Raw genomic sequence first — 18,671 nt, forward strand, 5'->3', positions numbered from 1 at the left:
AAAACAGAATTGGGCTGGAACAGGCCGGTCTGAGGGAGTGGCCCAGGGAAAGATCAAAGGTTAAAAATCGCCTCAAAGAGCAAAGGTCAAAACTCCCAAGGAAGCCAGAAGTTCCCATCCTCCACGAAGAATGAAGGTGACTCCGCCCTAACATGCTCTCGGGGCCCGATGTCGCGCGGCCTTTCAGAGACCAGGCGGGTCCGACGTGACTAACAGGTAGCTTGATCCGAACAGCGAACAACCGGAAATAGAAGTGAGCCCCCGGCGGGGGTGAGGAGAGGCCACCGCACGCCTGCGCAATCAGCAGGGTTACAGTACGCATGCGTATTTGGGCGATGACGGGGTGACGCTCGGAGCGTGGGCCGCGACTCTCACGGATCCGGTTCCGCCCTCCCTCTCGTTGCCGACCCTCCGGGGCTAGCGCCCGAGATCCCTTTCCCAGAGTGCTCTGCGCCGTGAAGAAGCGGCTCCCGGGGACTGGGGGCATTTTGTGTTGGCTGGTCCCGGAGTAACAAGATGGCGGCGTCGGCGGAGTGACAGGGGTCCCTCTGGGCGGGAGCCGGCGGCAGTGGTGGCAGCGGTATCGCCGCCCTAAACCACCGCGCCCCTTTTCCAGTCCGCGACGTCGCCGTGAAAGCGAGCCAGCGGCGGCCGCCCCAAAACAAGTGGCCCAGCCTCGTAACCGAGGGAACCCACTCACAAACTGCGGCCTGGCGAAAAGAAGCCTGATTGAGCGGCGGTGATCAGGTTCCCTTCGGCCGATTCTGGGCCCTGTAACGCCTTGAAAGAGCCACCGTTTTTCGTTTCCTGCCGCCCCCCTCCGCAGCCTTGTTCCGCGGACGAGCCCCTGAGGCCTCAGTCCTCCCCTCAGAGGTGTCGGGGCTTGGCCCCAGCCTCCATCTTCATCTCTCAGGATGGCGAGCAGCAGTGGCTCCAAGGCCGAATTCATTGTCGGAGGAAAATATAAACTGGTACGGAAGATCGGGTCTGGCTCCTTCGGGGACATTTATTTGGCGATCAACATTACCAACGGCGAGGTAATCACCCGGGGTGGGGTTCACGACCACGCTGCGCCAGTCCTCACCCCCTGCCCCAATCCCCAAAGTGCTGGGGCTTTTCCCTATCACAGGGAGGGAGCCAGTTTTCCTGGCTTTAGGAGCCTCCCCCGCTCTCTTTCCCTAAAAGGCAAAGAACCCGATAGAAGGGTTGGGAGAACCTATGAAGTTTCCCAGCTTGTTAAAAATGTACCTTAATCGAACTTTTTAAGCTGTCGTTTTAAGGCGAGATCGGCAAAATCGTATTTCTCTAATCCCCGTGTTTTCCCCACTATATGGATTTATTCTACTGGGGTTCTTGCTTTCGATCGTCAGTTTCCTTCAAAATCTCTCATTACGTTTTCTGGATGAATCATTTTCCTGCACCTTCGAGGACGTGCCGATTTCGTCATTACCCCCTGAAGAGGCCTTTGAGGCTGGTTGCCTCGTTTTATAATTACAAAGAGAGCTTTCTCTTCTGAGCCTCTCACTTCACCTTCTAGTCTCGAGTTGGAGCTTTGCTAATGTCTCCCCTCCTCTCCCCAGTGACATTGAATTCTTAGGGATGTTGATGCCATCATCCCCTCTCTCCCCTGCAGGAAGTGGCAGTGAAGCTAGAATCTCAGAAGGCCAGGCATCCCCAGTTGCTGTACGAGAGCAAACTCTATAAGATTCTTCAAGGTGGGGTGGGCATCCCCCACATACGGTAAGACCCCGTGAGCAAACAGGCGGTGCGCCGAGGGAAGTACGGCATGAGGGAAACGGGTAGAGGAAGGCAGTAGCACCGGCTGATTGGGGCCTTGGTATCTGAGTTACCTGGGTGTACTATAGCCGGTGGTTTCCTGAGAACCGTAAGACACCACAGTCACTGAGTAAATTTTTAGTTTGCCAACTTCGCTTAGAATTTCGGTTGGTTACACTGCTCCATTTAGCTTCCCTCATTCTTCTCTCGAGGCTTTCATTTGCAGTTAAGTTAGGCGAGTCATCTTTGATCCCTACGCGGCTTGTCTGCTGCTTTCTTTACGCCGACACCTCTGACGTTCTTAGGTTTATCCAGTGAAGTGGATTTGAAGGTGCCAAGTGACCGCGTTCGGCCAGTTCGGGTTGCTATTGGAGTTGGCTTGGGAAATGGCTGCTCTTTTGTTGTGTTTTTGTTCCAACATGTCTTCCTCCTCCGCTTAGAAAATGGCGGAACGACGTGACTCAACCGCATATTCCTGCCCTTTCCTAGGCTTGGGTTCACAAGTTACTCTTCCTTGCTTCCCCCTTTAGCAGCTCTGAGTGGATTAAACCTTTGAAAAGCCAAGAATAAAGGTGCGGGCGGCGGTGGGGTTCAAGGAAGGAGATGGCATAATGACAGTCTGTCTGTGATCCCTGCAGCAGATGCGACATGAAATGAAATTATACTATGCAAAATCCCTCACAGTCCCTTTGTAAGTGTTAATTATTCTTTCATGAAGGGTAATGTTGGCTACATTTCAGCTTGTGTACTAAATTTTGTAATGGCAAAGGCAGTCTGACCACTACTGTGTTGAAACTGACTCAAATCAGTTGTATTAAAAAGAAAGATTAATCTCGTAACCACAGTGTGATGAGTAACTTTAACCTGTTGAGTTACTTGATCGGTAACTCCTCACATCAGGGAAATTGTGGCCTTTTGGGGGGATGGGATATTGGTGAAGGCAAACAGCAATAGTAATCAGGATAAAAGATGACCACATAAAGACACTGGATATTTTAAATGGTTAACTTTAAAGGTTGTGTTTGACTTTGAGATTAAAAAGCATCTTTCTGGAGTAGAGGCTAAAATGTAGTGTAAAGTCAAGCCATTTTTCAACACTTAAAAATAACATTTGTAAAAAAACCAGAGACAGTTAAGAATTAAGTGGAGTGATAGTTAACGTAATTTCTTTTTCTATTCCAGTTTATATTCCTTAAATCTTGAATTAATTGCATACATTAATTCAGCTGTGGAAGCAACCCAAGTAATACTATCCTTAAAAAATCTCCAGTGCTGATAGATGTTTTTAACGGAGAAGTTGAATGATAAAATATTCTCTTGGTTGTGAGAGATAAATTATTTAGAAGAAACTTCCAGGTTTATTTTGTAAGGTAGATTAATGTGAAATCCAAGATGATGGGAGATTTTAAATGATTCCTATCCGCCCCCCCCCCCCCCCCAAAAACTGCCTGCTGGGAAAATGAATGTTACTCTGGAAGAATGAAAAAAATTTTTTTTAAAGAATGAAAGTCTTTATTAAAATGTCTAGCTTTTTATTTCCTCAAAATAAAAAGTCCATTGCATTAGCCAAAAAATTTAAAACGGCTTTCCTTTTGCCTTTAAACATATCTCTCCACCCCTGGCCCCCCCGATTTGCTTTCTGTACTGTAGTTTTTCTTAGAATTACACATAAAATGCAATCATACAGTATGAGGTCATTTGTGTCTGACTTCTCTCACTTACCGTAATGCTTTTGAGATTCATCCATGTTGGGAGGTTTTAGAAATTTCACAAATTATGTTGAATTTAATGTATTAGAAATAATTTTCAAAAAGCATTAAGCATCTGGCATTTTCATTGCTAAACCCTTTTATCTGGTAGCTTTTATTTAAAGGCAGTGCTGATAACAGACCAACAAGAGCCATAGGTAATATACTGAGTAAGCACATGAATAAATGAAATTAACTTGTGAGCCCGGAATAACAGGCATCTATTATAAGATGTTGAGTGCAGAGAGTTGTAGTTATTAACTGGGTGGAGCTAAAGAGAGATTAACCTGGCTTTCAAATTAACGCTTCCTGGGAGAAGAGATGGGATTTCAGGATCCGGATGTAAGGAAGAAAGCTTGGTTGAACTGGTTGGGGAGGGCATCCAAGAATACAGTGTGGCTTCTGGGAGTAGTCTCTAATCAGAAGGTAGTAATTGGATGAGGGTGGGGAAAGAGTAAATTTGTTTTAGGAGTGGTGGAGTCTGGTACATAGAAACAGTAGTGGTTCATTGGTTGTAAAGTGTGAGAGAACTGTTTTTCTACTGAAGTGAAAAGGGTAGAAAGACTTTACATAAGCATTCTTTGGGTGGCAACGTCTTCCCATCCCCTCAGTTTGTTCCCCACTATTTCCACATCACCTATATATAGCATACAGGTAAATATTTGGTAAATATTGATGAACTATTTTGACTTTAGTTTATTGAGATTTAATGAAGCAGTCTATGTGTTATCCATTGTCTTAGATGGATGTAAATATATTTAGATTTGGGATGCCTGGCTGGCTCAGTTGGTAGAGCATGCAGCTCTTGATCTTGGGGTCATGAGTTCAAGCCCCATGTTGGGTGAAGAGATTACTTTTAAAAAACAATTTGGATTTTGCTGTAATTACACTTAATTCCATCTTCTCCCCTGCACTCCAAACCCCTTGAATTTACTAAGATACTTTCGGATATCCTAAAACAAGGGCTGAAAATGATCTAGCCCACATAGCCGACCTGACTCATTTTTACTTGGTAAGGGATCTGTTGTTAATGCAGAAGCATGGCATTCAGGGTAAAGAGCGGAATGAGGGTGGCGTTTAGTCTCCATGTTTTTAAGAAACTAGGGTCATTCTTTAGTTAAGAAACTGAAATCGTTAATTGACTTCTGGAAGCTCATTAAAAATTATTTCTGTTACAATCTTCTTTATCTTTGTGGTACTCAATTTGAATCGAAATAACGTGATCTCTAAAGAAGCACTTATGATACCAAGCTCTAGGTCTATCATGTGGTATTGACAATGATCTTGGGTCAGTCAGTCCTTTAACCTCTTTGGGTCTATCAGTTAGTTTGCTCATCTGTGAAATGCAAAGAGGATTTTACCATGTTAGTAATTTTCTAATTCTTTTGGAATAGGAAAGAAGAATACTGGACAGAAAAGTTTAGGGTTTCCTACTCTTCTAGAAAAAGTTTTGCATACTGAGCTTTCAGGTAGGGTTTTATTTGAACAGAGTTCCCTGCTTAAATAAGTCACCTGCCTCATTTGATCTTAGAACTTGTAGCTCTGAAATTTTGAAACTTCTTTTTGGATGATGGTAGCTAGAAAGCATTTCATCACAGTTTGATGTTAGGTCTAGATCTTACCTGACTCTTAGTACAGAGACCCCTCTCAAGACTCTTAAAAATGCCATCTGCCTCAGATAAACTGTCAGTTACCATTTAAAAGGAAGTAAATTAATGGAATATATTTTTATAGGGAAATGAATAGAGAAGATGGGAGGGGCATGGGAGAATTGTTGCCTTGTTTTCAACCACTTTTTTGCCCTCTCTGAATGGCAAGTATTACAGAAGATATTTATAAAGTACTAGTTAATCCTTACTCTTCAGTGTTAAAAGCAGCTTAAATTTTAATCTTAGCTTTTTGGCACTGAGCATATGTCTTGCAAATAAGTTCTAATGCTGTTATCAGAGAACAAAGATGACATCTGCACTGGATACGTCTTTATTACAGATTACTGGGTGCATGAGAAACGTGATTTTTAACTCGTAGAAACAATCTCTCTATATATACTACTATATATACATACGTATTATATGCATACAGAGTATACTAAAGGTGCTTTATATCGGTTTATAATGGATTTCTAGTTGCGGAATGATGTAATGATGCTTAAGTAGCATTTGTGAGCTAAATGAAACCTGAATACAGCCTAATATCTCACAAATTAGATTACTGAGTCTCTGAAGGGTTACTAGAGTCTCCTAACTCCTAATTTTTCTGAGCCATTTTCACCTTTATGTCAAGGTCATTATGCCTGCTCACAAACCCCACACCTTTTCATTTGATGCTACAGAGCCATACTGTGCCTCCTTCACTTTATTGCATTTGGCCTCATTCAGAGAAAGTGAAAACCTCTTCTATAAATGTAAGTTAACTTTATTTGACAGAGAGAGAGCAAGAGCAGGAGCACAAGCAGGAGCACAAGCAGGGGGAGTGGGAGAGGGAGAGCAGGCTTCCTGCAGAGCAGGGAGCCGGATGAAGGGCTCGATCCCAGGACTCTGGGATCGTGACCTGAGCCGAAGGCAGACGCTTAACAACTGAGCCACCCAGGTGCCCCATAAGTAACTTATTGTTTGTGTTATTATTTAACTAGATGCTTATAAATTTTTTTTTTTTTTTTTTAAGATTTTACTTGTTTATTTTGACAGGGAGAGACACAGCGAGAGAGGGAACACAAGCAGGGGGAGTAGGAGAAGGAGAAGCAGGCTTCCCATTGAGCAGGGAGCCTGATGTGGGGTTCGATCCCAGGACCCTGGGATCATGACCTGAGCCGAAGGCAGAGGCTTAATGACTGAGCCACCCAGGCGCCCCTAAAAAGATCCATTTACTTTAGAGAGAGAGCAGGGGGGGCAGAGGGAGAGGGAGAGAATGAGAATCCCAGTTAGACTCCCTGTTGAGCGGGAAGCCTAATGTGAGGCTCAGTCTCACAACCCCAAAGCCATGACCCGAGCTGAAACAAAGAGTCGGACACCTAACTGACTGAGCCACCCAGGTGCCACCCCTTAATAGTTTTCAAAATATAAGTGAATACCTAGTTAAAATGATGTTGTTTTTTTTTTTTTTTTTTTAAGATTTTATTTATTTATTTGACAGAGAGCGAGAGCAGAAATACAAGCAGGGGGAACGGGAGAGGTAGAAGCAGGCTTCCCACCAAGCAGGGAGCCCGATGCGGGGCTCGATCCCAGGACCCTAGGACCATGACCCAAGCCGAAGGCAGACGCTCAACCGACTGAGCCACCCAGGTGCCCCAAAATGATGGGTTTTGTTATTGTATTTGTTTCTAAAACAATCTCAGGTGGCTCTTGAAATTTAAATGACCAGTAGTCACATAGCATGGATGTGTTTTAATTTTTTTTTTTTAATGACATGTGATTTATATACAGTGAAATGCACAGCTTTCAATGTGCCATCAAATGAATTTTGACAAATGTATACAGTGGTATAGTCCACGCTCCCTACTGAGATAAAGAATATTTGATTTTTTTGAATACAGCTAGTCCATGGTAAGCTACATTTTGTGGCAAGATAGGTTTTATTTATTTATTTTTAAGTTGGTCTTTTGGATCATATTTACATATTTATTTTTCTGGATATGATGTTGATTTGCCCGTATGCAAGACTATAGGTTAATAATGTTTTTATCACCATGAAGTACACTATACAACTTGCCTTCCTTCTGCGATGTCATGTAGATTTGAACCTAGAATGAATTCTGTAATTTGTAATGTCAGCTTTCATTTATAAAAGGGATTTCATAAGATTAATTAGGTCTTAAGAGTTTTTTTTTAATAAGGTTTTATTTATTTGACAGAGATTGCACAAGCTGGTTGGGGGGGGAGCGGGAGAGGGCGAAGCAAGTTCCCCATGGGAGCAGGAAGCCCTGGGATCATGACCTGAGCTGAAGGGAGACCCTTAACCAACTGAGCCACCCAAGTGCCCCTTAAGAATTTTATTTTTTTAATGCATTATGTAAGTTGATGAGATCAGAGGCACCTGGGTGGCTCAGTCGGTTAAGCATCTGCCTTTGGCTCAGGTCATGATCTTGGGGTCCTGGGATCGAGCCCTGCATCAGGCTCTCTGCTCAGCTGGGAGTCTGCCTCTCCCTCTCCCTCTGTGCTCTCTCCCACTCTCTCTCAAATGAACAAAATCTTTTTTTTTTTTTTTTAAGATTTTATTTATTAGAGAGTGCGAGCAAAAGCAGGGGGGGCAACAGGCAGAGGAGGAGAAGCAGGCTCCCCGCGGAGCAGGGAGCCGATGTGGGGCTCAATCCCAGGACTCTGGGGTCGTGACCTGAGCCGAAGGCAGACGCTCAACCAACTGAGCCACCTAGGTGCCCCTCAAATAAATAGAATCTTAAAAAAAAAATTGATGAGATCAGTAGGATAAACTATGGTTCTTTCATTCTCTGATATGGTAATAATTTGTTCTAACTTTAATGTATAATTGCCTTTTATTATGTTAGTACATACTACTGAAAGAAGTGAGTAGTTGGTTGAATACAGTGTGGCTAAACATTCATTTTTCCATGTATGTGCAAGAAAGAAAAGTAGAATTGACCATTATTCAGACATTGCACATGGTCTTATTTAATCATTACAACAATCCTGTAAGTTGGGGTTTCCTATAAAGTGAGAGTCAGAGTAGTTAAGTTGCCTAAACTCAACACATCCAATGTGTTGTTTAAATAGATCTTACTGCATCTTCAGACTGTGCCAGTGGTTCCCACACTTTGCCCATCGGAATAACATGGAGAAGTTTTAAAAAAAAAAATGACACTTGGCTCTTAGTCTTACATATTTTGATTTAATGGGTTTGGGTATGCCTTAGGCATCAAGAGTTAAAAAAAAAAAAAACTCCCCAGGTGATTCTGATACATGGCAGAGTTTAGGAACCATTTTACTGTGCCATATTTCAGGGTTATAATTGTTCTTTCCTGCCCATACCCACCAACTCCCATCTTTTCTAGAACTGCAATTTGGTAAGGCTGGTTTCTTAACTTACCTCCTCCTATGAGTTAGGAGGTTAATTCAGGAAATCTATACCAGGAAACATGGCACTGGAAAGTACACTGTAGTCCCATATAATCAAATGCTTTGATTTCTGGAAAGTAACACCAATATTTGAAACCATTTTTGTACTCCCATGTTCCAGATGCATTCCTATAAGAAAGCATTCTAGAAATTCCTTGAGGGAAAGAACCATGTCTTGCTGATAGAGGTATCTTTTGTTTTTTAGCCTAGTGTTGGCTAAAAAGGCACTAATGACTCAATAAAGAAATTCTTTTATTTTATATTCATTCATTCATTCATTCATTTTTTTTAGAGAGTGAGCAAGCAGGGGAGGGGCAGAGGGAGAGAGAATTTTAGGCAGACTCTGTTCAGTGTGGAGCCCAGAGTGGGGCTCCATCTCACGACCTGAGCCGAAACTAAGAGTTGGGCACTTAACTGTGCCACCTAGGCGCCCCTATCAGTGTACATTTACTTTTTAATGGAACCCTATAGAGAGTTTGACTTCTTTTACACATTTATAGAACTTTGGGAGTACCTGATGTATGCATAGTTCCTAATGGGAATATTTATCATCTCTGTAGTATTTAGTATTTCTTGAGTATTCAGCTGAACTCACTAGCTGGCAGCAAATTTACAAATGGAAATGTGGCTGTACTCGTTCTTTAGCATTGAAAGCTGGTATAAAAATACTGCCATATCATTAAATGCTAATGTCCATTAATTTCACAGTGAAGGCTTGCTATTGTGGACATTTAGCAGCTTAAGTATCTATTAGCATCTCTTAGTATCTCTTAGTTGTGTTGGCCTTTGGAATGTCTTTTGGTTCTTGTTCATCAACATCAGGAAGTTGCAACTTTTGTACTGGAGATTTTTTTCTTAAGGGAGACAAGATGGTGACAGTGGCTAAGCATACATCATATTTGTCATCCATATGTTTCATTTGTGCCATCATTAAGTGTATAGTAGAGAGGTGTTCAGATTAACCTGAAATTCAGGTTATCCTGTATTTCAGCTCATCTGGAAGCTGCTTTAAGTACTTATTTATTAAATTGGCCTACACTACCAGACTGTTCTGTCCTTAAGGTGACTTTTATGGAAAGGGGAGTGTGAGATTTGATTATAAATTGCTTTGTTAGAAGGTAATAGCATGAAATATTTATAAGTTTTAAGTTTCACATTTTCCAAGTCTTCATTACATTAGAAGTGTTTAATACGTTGTTCTTGGTAACAACTAAAATAATGAAATTCTTCTAAGGAAACTGGGATTTATACCTTCACATAAATACCATTCTTTTCCATTCCTTTACTATGCTGTTCATTATGTATTTAGGTTAGATTGTTTTCTTTTTGGCTGTTCTTCCTTGATTAAAATTCTTTTTTTTTTTTTTTAAGAGTATTTATTTGAAGGGGGGTGCATTGGGGAGGGGCAGAGGCAAAGAGTCTCAAGCAGACTGCTGAGTGCAGAGCCTGACACGGGGCTCAGTCCTATGACCCTGAGATCATGACCTGAGTTGAAACCAAGAGTTGGCCACCCAACGGACTATGCCACCCAGGTGCTCCTTGATTAAAATTACTCTTACCACTGGGCTCCACTTACTGAAATCCTGGTGTTCCCATTTTTGAACCTCCATAATATTAATACCTTGTATCCCTCCAAGAGAACAGAGTAATGTTAGCTTCTCTTCAAATGAAAGCTCAGATGTTCAAAAGTGTCTTAGAAACTTAATATACTTTACAGTACCTCCTACAGTACTTTCTAGAGGATAAGCAAGTATTTCTTTTATTCAATCAACAAACCTGTATGAGTGCCTATTATGTGCCAGGCATAGTTAAGATACTGGGTATATTTCAGTGAACAGAAAAAATTTTGTGAGACTTTCATTCTTTTTGAGCACATGCAGTGCATCTGGCATATAGTTGTGAATTCATCTCTCTTACTGAAAATTAGGAGGAAAGATGTGTAAATCTCAGACAGTGTGAGGACATGTTTCCTTAACATCAAAGGGATAGTATCCTGAGTATAAGCCCTAAATAGTACTCTGAACCATCTAGAGACTGCATTGATTGGTCAGGTCAGTGGGACCCCATTATGCTTCCCTGTGAATACTTATTTCTCAAACATTAACCATGCATAATAATTACCTACAGAGCTTGTTAAGGGTGCCTATAGCACTTACCTGCAGCTTCAGGCACATAGGTACAATAAATATTAAAACAGAGATTGGAGAAACAGATTTTTTTTATTTTTTTATTTTTTAAGATTTTGTTCTTGGGACTCCTGGGTGGCTCAGTCAATTAAGCAGCTGCTTTCATCTCAGATGATAATCCCAGGGTCCTGGGAACAAGTCCTGCATGGGGCTCCTTGTTCAGCAGGGAGCCTGCTTCTCCCTCTGCCTGCCACTCCCCACTGCCTGTGCACGCACGCACTCTTTCTGGCAAATAAATCTTAAAAAAAAAAAAAATTTTTTTTTAAAGTAATCTCTGTACCCACTGTGGGGCTCAAACTCACAACCCTGAGATCAGAAGTCCCACACACTACTGACCGAGCCAGCCAGCTATCCCTGGAAAAAGATTTTTTTTTTGTAACAGCTTTAAGGAAAAAATTGACATACATAAATCATCACATTTAAAATGTACAATTCATTGGTTTTTAGTGTGTGTACAGAGTTGTGCAACCATCACCATAATCTGATTTTAGAATATTTGTTAACTGGTAAACAAGGAAATAAAGTGATCTTGTTTCACTGTGTCCCAGCCATGCTGGCTTCTTTTAAGTTTGCTGTGAATACCAAACTTCAGGCACACTAACTCCCATCCACCCCTTTACCTGGCCATCTTCCATTTTATACTTCCAAGAATTAACCATGCTTCTTCATCAGAAAAGCTTTCCTTAATGACTCTCTCTAAAAGATAGATTGGGTTGCCATCATCTGGACCCTCTCAGCACTGGTCTCTCCTTCCTCACTTCTGTTTGTTTCTTTTTAAGTAAGCACCATGCCCAGTGTGGAGCCCAGTGTGGGGCCCAGTGTGGGGCTTGAATTCAGGACCCTGAGATTGAGACCTGAGCTGAGATCAAGAGTTGGGCACTTAACCAACTGAGCCACCTAGGTGCCGATCACGTGTTTTTTATTTGCATGCGCACACTGCTGTAAGCTATGAGAGCAATAATTAATTTAGTTTTGTCTTGTTAGATACCATAAATATTGAATGGATCAATAAATAGTACCTTTAGTACTGAATAGTGATGTAGTCATATATAAGGCACATTTTTTGGTTTTGTGTTTTTATAATTTTTTGGATTAAGGAACAGTTACACATCTTTGAAGGCAAACGGCAAGGAACAAGGAGACTAAGGAATTTGAAAATGTTACAACATTAATTCAAGGCTGTATTGTGATCAAAGGATTAGTAGTAGCAGTTTTGGAGGATTAGGATGAAGAAGGAAAGCAGATTATTTTAGTTGATGGTAGTATTGCTGAATAAAACATATATTTGTTACCCAACTCTCAGATCTTACTCTGTGGTCTCTTCACCTTAAAAAATTAGTTTTGAGGATGGGGGATAAGTGATGGGGATTAAAGAGTGCACTTACCATGATGAGCAATGTATAGAATTGTTGAATCATATATTGTACACCTGAACCTAATATCACACTGTATGTTAACTGACTGGAATTAAAATTAAAAACTTAATTAAAAAAATACAAAAAAATTGGTTTCGATGGGCGCCTGCGTAGCTCAGTCGTTAAGTATCTGCCTTCGGCTCAGGTCATGATCCCTGGGGTGCTGGGATCGAGCCCCACATGGGGCTCCCTGCTCGGTGGGAAGCGTGCTTCTCCCTCTCCCCCCCCCACCCCCGCTTGTGTTTCTGCTCTCGCCGTGTCTCTGTCAAATAGATAAATAAAATCTTAAAAAAAAAAAAAAAAAATTGGTTTCGAAGCAGGGATTCTTAACCTGGTAGGGATATAACCTCCCAAGGGGGGATAGGAAAAAAATTACATCTTATCTTTTTTTTGTTGTTGTTGTTGTTGTTTTAAGATTTTATTTATTTGAGGTGCCTGAGTAGCTCAGTCATTAAGTGTCTGCCTTCGGCTCAGGTCATGATCTGGGCTCGGGCTCCCTGCTAGGGGAAGCCTGCTTCTCTCTCTCCCCCTGCTTGTGCTCCTGCTCTCGCTCGCTCTCTGTCAAATAAATAAAATCTTTAAAAAAAAAATTTTTTTTTTTTATTTATTTGATAGGGCACAAGCAGGGGGAGCGGCAGGCAGAGGGAGAAGCAGGCTCCCCGCTGAGCCGGGAGCCCGATGTGGGGCTTAATCCCAGGGTTCTGGGATCACCTGGGTTGAAGGCAGGCGCTGAACTGACTGAGCCACCCAGGCGCCCCTACATCTTTATTTTCATGAACTTCTAACTGAATCTAGTAAGATGGTCCCAGACTTAGGATGGTTCAATTTATGGTTTTTAGACTTTATGATGCTGTGAAAGTGGTATGCATTCAGTAGAAACCATGTTTTGAATTTGATCTTCTCCCAGGCTGGCATATGTGGTGTGACACTCTCGGGAAGTTGCTGGGCAGCAGCGCTGAGGCAGCTCCCAGTCAGGTGATCATGAGGGTAAACAACTGGTGTATTTACAACCATTCTACTCCGATACAGCCATTCTGTTTTTCCCTTTCAGTACTGTATTTAATAAATTACATGAAATATTGAACACTTTATTATAAAATAGGCTTTGTTAGATGGTTTTGCCCAAATGTAGTCTAATTTAAGTGTTCTAAGTACATTTAAGGTAGGCTAGGCTAAGTAATGATGTTCAGTACATTATGTGTATTAAATGCATTTTTCACGTAGAGTATTTTCAGCTTAGGATGGCTTTAACAGGATATAACCCCATGGTAAATTGAGGACAATCTGTATTTCTATTGTAAATGGAGGCAAGAAATCTTCACTAGTTTAGCAGTACCTCTGGCTTTATCACCAGTAGAAATCACAGATATTTCTCCATAACACATTATTGTTTCAGGTATCTCAGAATATTGTTTACACTCCTAACTGCTTCATAATTAATAGTCCTAATTAGATCTGCTCTTTTATCTCATTAATAAAGAACATGTACTTTACTATATCAAAATTAAGTAATCTTAGTGTGGCTGAAATTCCCTATAATTGTTTTCCTTTATAATGCTATGTATTTTATTCTCTGCATTTAAAATATTCTGAGAAGGAATCTATAGGCTTTATCAGACTACCAAAGGTGGGAGATCTGTGGCACCAAAAAGATTAAGAAATGTTGATGTAGGAGTTACTTCACCTCCACTTCCCAAATCGTTTAGACAAGGTCTGTGGCATTGTGGCTAAATACATTTGATGCAAGGTTGGTCACTCATTTGGTAGGTTCCCAATATTTCTTTTCTTTTCTCTTCCTAGCCTTGTTTTAACTCTCATTTACTTACATGCTTGTTAATGCCCTCCCCAGGCATGTGAGATTGTAAAGGTGGGAAAATCAGTTAAAAAAGGTTGAACAGTTTGGGACGCCTGGGTGGCTCGGTCGGTTGAGCATCTGCCTTTGGCTCAGGTCATGATGCCAGGATCCTGGGATCGAGTCCCGCATCGGGCTCCTTGCTCAGCGGGGAGCCTGCCGCTCCCCCTGCTTGTGCTCTCTCTCTCTCTTGCTGACTCTCTCTGACAAATAAAATCTTTAAAAAAAAAAAAAAAAAAGGTTGAACGGTTTGAAGAAAGATTTAAAAGTTTGAATTAATATATCTAAAATTTCTTGGTATCACATTTATCAGCATTATTACTTTGATTGCCATCCCTACAGCTAAAACTGTGGTCTTTTCTCAGTTACTTTATGTCTAAAACAGTTGTCAGTATGGAGAAATTGTTCTAATCTGTGTTTGTGTTTAAAGTTCTAGGTATTCCACAGTGTCTATTAAACCTGATCCTCCACTTCCTTACAGTAGCCAGATTGCATTGAGTGTCTTTTCTTTAGTGAAGATGCCCTGAATTTCAAACCATTTCAGAGGTGTTTCTGCAAGTTACAAATCCCAGGGATTATGGATAAAAATTATGTTACTGACCTTTTAAAATCTCAATTGTATTTTTTGCTTTTTATTTTTTAATTTTTTTAAAGTAGGTTTCATGCTGAACGTGGAGCCCATTGGAGGGCTTGAACTCATGACTCTTGAGATCAAGTTGGATGCCTAACTGATTGAGCCACTCAGGCGCCCCTGAATTGTATCTTAAATGTGAAGTTGGCAAGAGAAGGAAATAGATTGATGCTCTTAAATTTTTGATGGCAGGAGAAATTAAGTTTAGGTCATTAAATTCTAGGTACCTTGTATTCAGAGTAAAATAGAGGCCACAAATCTAAGGAGCAGTTATGGGCAAGGAAACTTAAGGAAAACAAGAGTTACACAGCAGTCTTGTTTATCAGTAATTAATAGAAAACTAAGAGGTGAACCCATATTAAGTCCTGTTTCTAGTTCTCTTTCAAAAGGGCTAAAGATTTAACCTGAATCAGAATGTGGTTGAAACTATCTTGCATTATTGGTTGTTTTCGTAATGAATGCCATTAATAAGATGGAGCAGGGCGCCTGGGTGGCTCAGTTGGTTAGGCGGCTGCCTTTGGCTCAGGTCATGATCGTGGAGTCACAGGGTGGAGTCCCGCGTTGGGCTCCCGGCTCGGCGGGGAGTCTGCTTCTCCCTCTGACCCTCCTCCCTCTCATGCTCTCTGTCTCTCATTCTCTCTCTCTCAAATAAATAAATAAAATCTTAAAAAAAAAAAAAAAAGAAATGGAGCTTAGTAAATACTGACAGTTTTAGGTTAGAGGTTACAGTGTCGAAGACTCAAGGTCTTAGATGTCTGCAGCTTCCAGAAGTAATCAAATGAATGTAGTACCAGAAGGATTTGAGACTCAAGTATTTAAATTGAGAGTAGAGGGGTTCTGTTGTGGTTGAGAGTACCCTTCTGTTAAAGTCTGGTAATTTAGGAGCTGGGGGGGCGGCGGGGATCAGCTAGATTGTACTAGAACAGATCTTATTTTCTACCCTCATAAAAAGGAACATAAAGATTGGATGATGATGGCTTGGCAAGAAAGTTTGAGAGACAGTGTCTTGAGAATGGAGATGCTATTATAGCACTGATTCAGTGCTCCTGCTTTTTAGTTGTTCAGTGAAGACTTTGATATTAATGACCTAAGGACGGGAGGATAAGCGGCACAGGAAGAAACATGTACCGGTTAAGAATATCACTTGTAAACTTTTATAATTACTTGGCTAATTTGAACCAAAGATGAATAGATGCTTCCTGATGATTTTATACTTGAAGTACAGAGTGGTTTTGTTTTCCTTGTTTCGTTTCCCTTATGTGCCAAATCAAGCACTCCCCAGCCTGTTAGAGCCTCTAATCTGACTTTTCACTCTTTAATTCAGCAAATGTTACTGAGCATTTCCCACGGGTAAGGCATTGTGCTGGATGCCTGGAATATAGAGTTGTGAATAAGACAAATACAGTGGCTGCCCATGTTGTATTAGTCAGGATTCTCCAGAGAACAGAACCAATGAATATTATATAAACAGAAAGACATTTCTTATGAGGCATTGGCTTACCCCTATGGAGGCAAAGAAGTACCAGTTTGAGGTGTGCAAGCTGGAGGCCTAGGAAACCAGTGGTGTAGTTTTGGTCCCAAGTCTAGAGGCCTGAGAACCATAAGCTTGGGTAATGGAGGGCAGAAGATGCATGTCCCAGCTCTAGCTGACGAATTTTCCCTTCCTCTGCTTTTTAGTTTTATTCCCTTTTCTATTCAAGCCCTCCACTTTGGGGAAGGTGATCTTAGTCTGTCATTCAAGTGCTAATCTTGATTCAAGTGCTGATCTCTGGAGACACCTTCACAGACAACCCAAAGTAATGTTTTACCAGCTATCCCATCATCCTTGAGCCCAGTCTGATGCATAAGATTAACCATCACGGGCGCCTGGGTGGCTCAGTTGGTTAAGCGACTGCCTTCGGCTCAGGTCATGATCCTGGAGTCCTGGGATCGAGTCCCGCATCGGGCTCCCTGCTCAGCGGGGAGTCTGCTTCTCCCTCTGACCCTCCTCCCTCTCATGCTCTCTCTATCTCATTCTCTCTCTCAAATAAATAAAATCTTTTAAAAAAAAAAGATTAACCATCACACCTATCAAACTGATAGTCTGAGGGGAGGACCTACATTAAACAAGTCTTCCATTATTATTGTCCTAGTCATAGAGATGAAACCTATTTGAGTGCTTTAATCTTAACTACATACTTATTTATTTGTTTGTTTGAGAGTGAGAGAGCACAAGAAGGGGGCAGCAGGGGAGAGCAGGCTCCCCACTGAGCTCGATCCCAGGACCCTGGGATCATGACCTGAGCCGAAGGCAGATATTTAACCAACTAAACCACCAGGTGCCCTGAACTGCATATTTATGATAATTATTCTGATTTATGGTTCTTGGAAGTCCTTAGGCCTCATAGCAATACTTAAAATATTTCAATCATTTTATTTCTTTTCTAAGGTTTTTTTATTTTCATGAAGAGATTCTCAGAAGAAATCCCTAGCATCAAGTCTCCAACTATAACACTTTTTTTTTTAAGATTTATTTATTTATTTGAGAGAGAGCATGCGAAAGCACTAGTGGGAGGGGCAAAGGGGAGAGGGAGAGAGAATCTCAAGTAGACTCTTTGCTGAGCATGGAGCCTAAAGCGAGGCTCCATCTCACAACCCTGAGATCACAACCTGAGCCAAAACCAAGGTTCGGCCACTCAACTGACTGTGCCACCCAGCACCCTTCCAACCATAACACTTCTAATTGGTCACCATGTCATTGTCTCATCCTTCTCCCACTCCCCAATTTCTACATTGCATATTGATGCCAAGGCTAATCTTAAAATGTTGATTGAATTGTATTATGTCCCCCACCACACTGTACTGGTAGTTCGCCCAGTTATTTATAGAATTTAAAAGCTCTTTAGCCTGACTTTCAAGAGTCTGTAATATAGCCCTGAATTATAAGCCACCTTGACTTTCCTCTTATAGGAGGAGCCTGGAGTTTATTCTTACCCCTGCTAGCATGCCCTTTACTACCTTCCCAATCAAAATACTATCCCTTTGTCAGGATCTGACTGGTAATAGACCATTTTCACAAGGCTTTTTTGGATAAATTTAATTACTGTTGATCTTTTGGTTTTCTGAATTCTTTAGCACTTTTTGTCAGCCCCAATGACTCTTGTATTAAATTCGGCTTTTCATGTGTCTTAATTTTTTAACTAGGTTTAGTTTGGATATGGGTTTAGAGGAAGGGAAATGAGAGCAAAGAGGTGGATGGACCTTGCCTTAGCATCTTCTTTAGAACTTAAGGTAGCTTTCTTATGCTTTAAGTAATGACAGTTATATAAATTTCAAACTCATTCTTCGGTCTACGACTTCCTTGATTGGTCAGGCAACTCTTTAAGTCTGAAAGCATTGATTTAAAACAAGTAAATGGAAAAATGAGACCCTTGCACTTTTTTTTTTTAATTTCATCCATTAAATTACTTGCTTTTTCTGCTTGTTTTGAAACTTAGTAAGAATAAGGTCCAAATCAAACCAGAGTTCTTTCTTTAATCTCATAGATAAATTTGAGTACCTACATGTGTATGTATATCACTTTATTATATTGTACTTACTAGCAACATATACCGCACTCACATAAAAAAGGTCTAAAGATAATATCTGAGTTTTTGTGTTGATTGGTTTCAGATTGTCTGCAGACTTAAATGAACTCAGAGAATCAGGTTAGTGCTTGCTCATTACCCAGGTTCTGTGAAGATGATTTCAAACAGACAGTAAGGTCTTACCCTACTGGGTGTGGAGACAGAAACACCACAAAGTGGCAGCACCTGGATACTGTATTGTCAAGGGGTTTGATTGTGGATACAAGCAGTAGTCAGTGGCTATGGGAATTCTATCTGAAATGGACCAGTGTGGAACAGGCTACTTAAGGAAGATTTCTTTGGTGTCTGGGTATTAGGACATTGGGGTTGAAAGTAGAGAGTTAGAAGCTCATTTAGAATAGAAGTGGAAAACATGGAGGTGAGGGTAG

At 41.2% G+C, this 18,671-nt stretch overlaps 1 protein-coding gene across 14 annotated transcripts in view; it reads left to right on the forward strand.

Moving 5' to 3' along the window:
• The first annotated feature begins 342 nt into the window (after window positions 1-342).
• CSNK1A1 (casein kinase 1 alpha 1) overlaps window positions 343-18,671 on the forward strand; it is a 47,841-nt gene continuing 29,512 nt past the window's right edge. For 3 of the 14 annotated variants that reach the window (XR_010413255.1, XR_010413254.1, XR_010413256.1), the window contains exons 1-2: window positions 350-1,037; window positions 1,634-1,740. Coding sequence is in view for 6 of the 14 variants with exons in the window: in XM_064596681.1 (XP_064452751.1) it covers window positions 915-1,037; window positions 1,634-1,740 (230 nt within the window). In the remaining 8 variants the exon portion in view is untranslated. Of the gene's footprint in view, window positions 1,038-1,633; window positions 1,741-18,671 lie in introns of all 14 variants that reach the window. The other 11 variants (XR_010413250.1, XM_064596681.1, XM_045903108.3 and 8 more) reach the window with 9 other exon arrangements.

This window comes from Mirounga angustirostris, unplaced genomic scaffold, assembly GCF_029215605.1.
Source record: "Mirounga angustirostris isolate CCGP_5_RB_7025 unplaced genomic scaffold, mMirAng1.0.hap1 SCAF_7, whole genome shotgun sequence".
Taxonomy (NCBI): Eukaryota; Metazoa; Chordata; class Mammalia; order Carnivora; family Phocidae; genus Mirounga; species Mirounga angustirostris.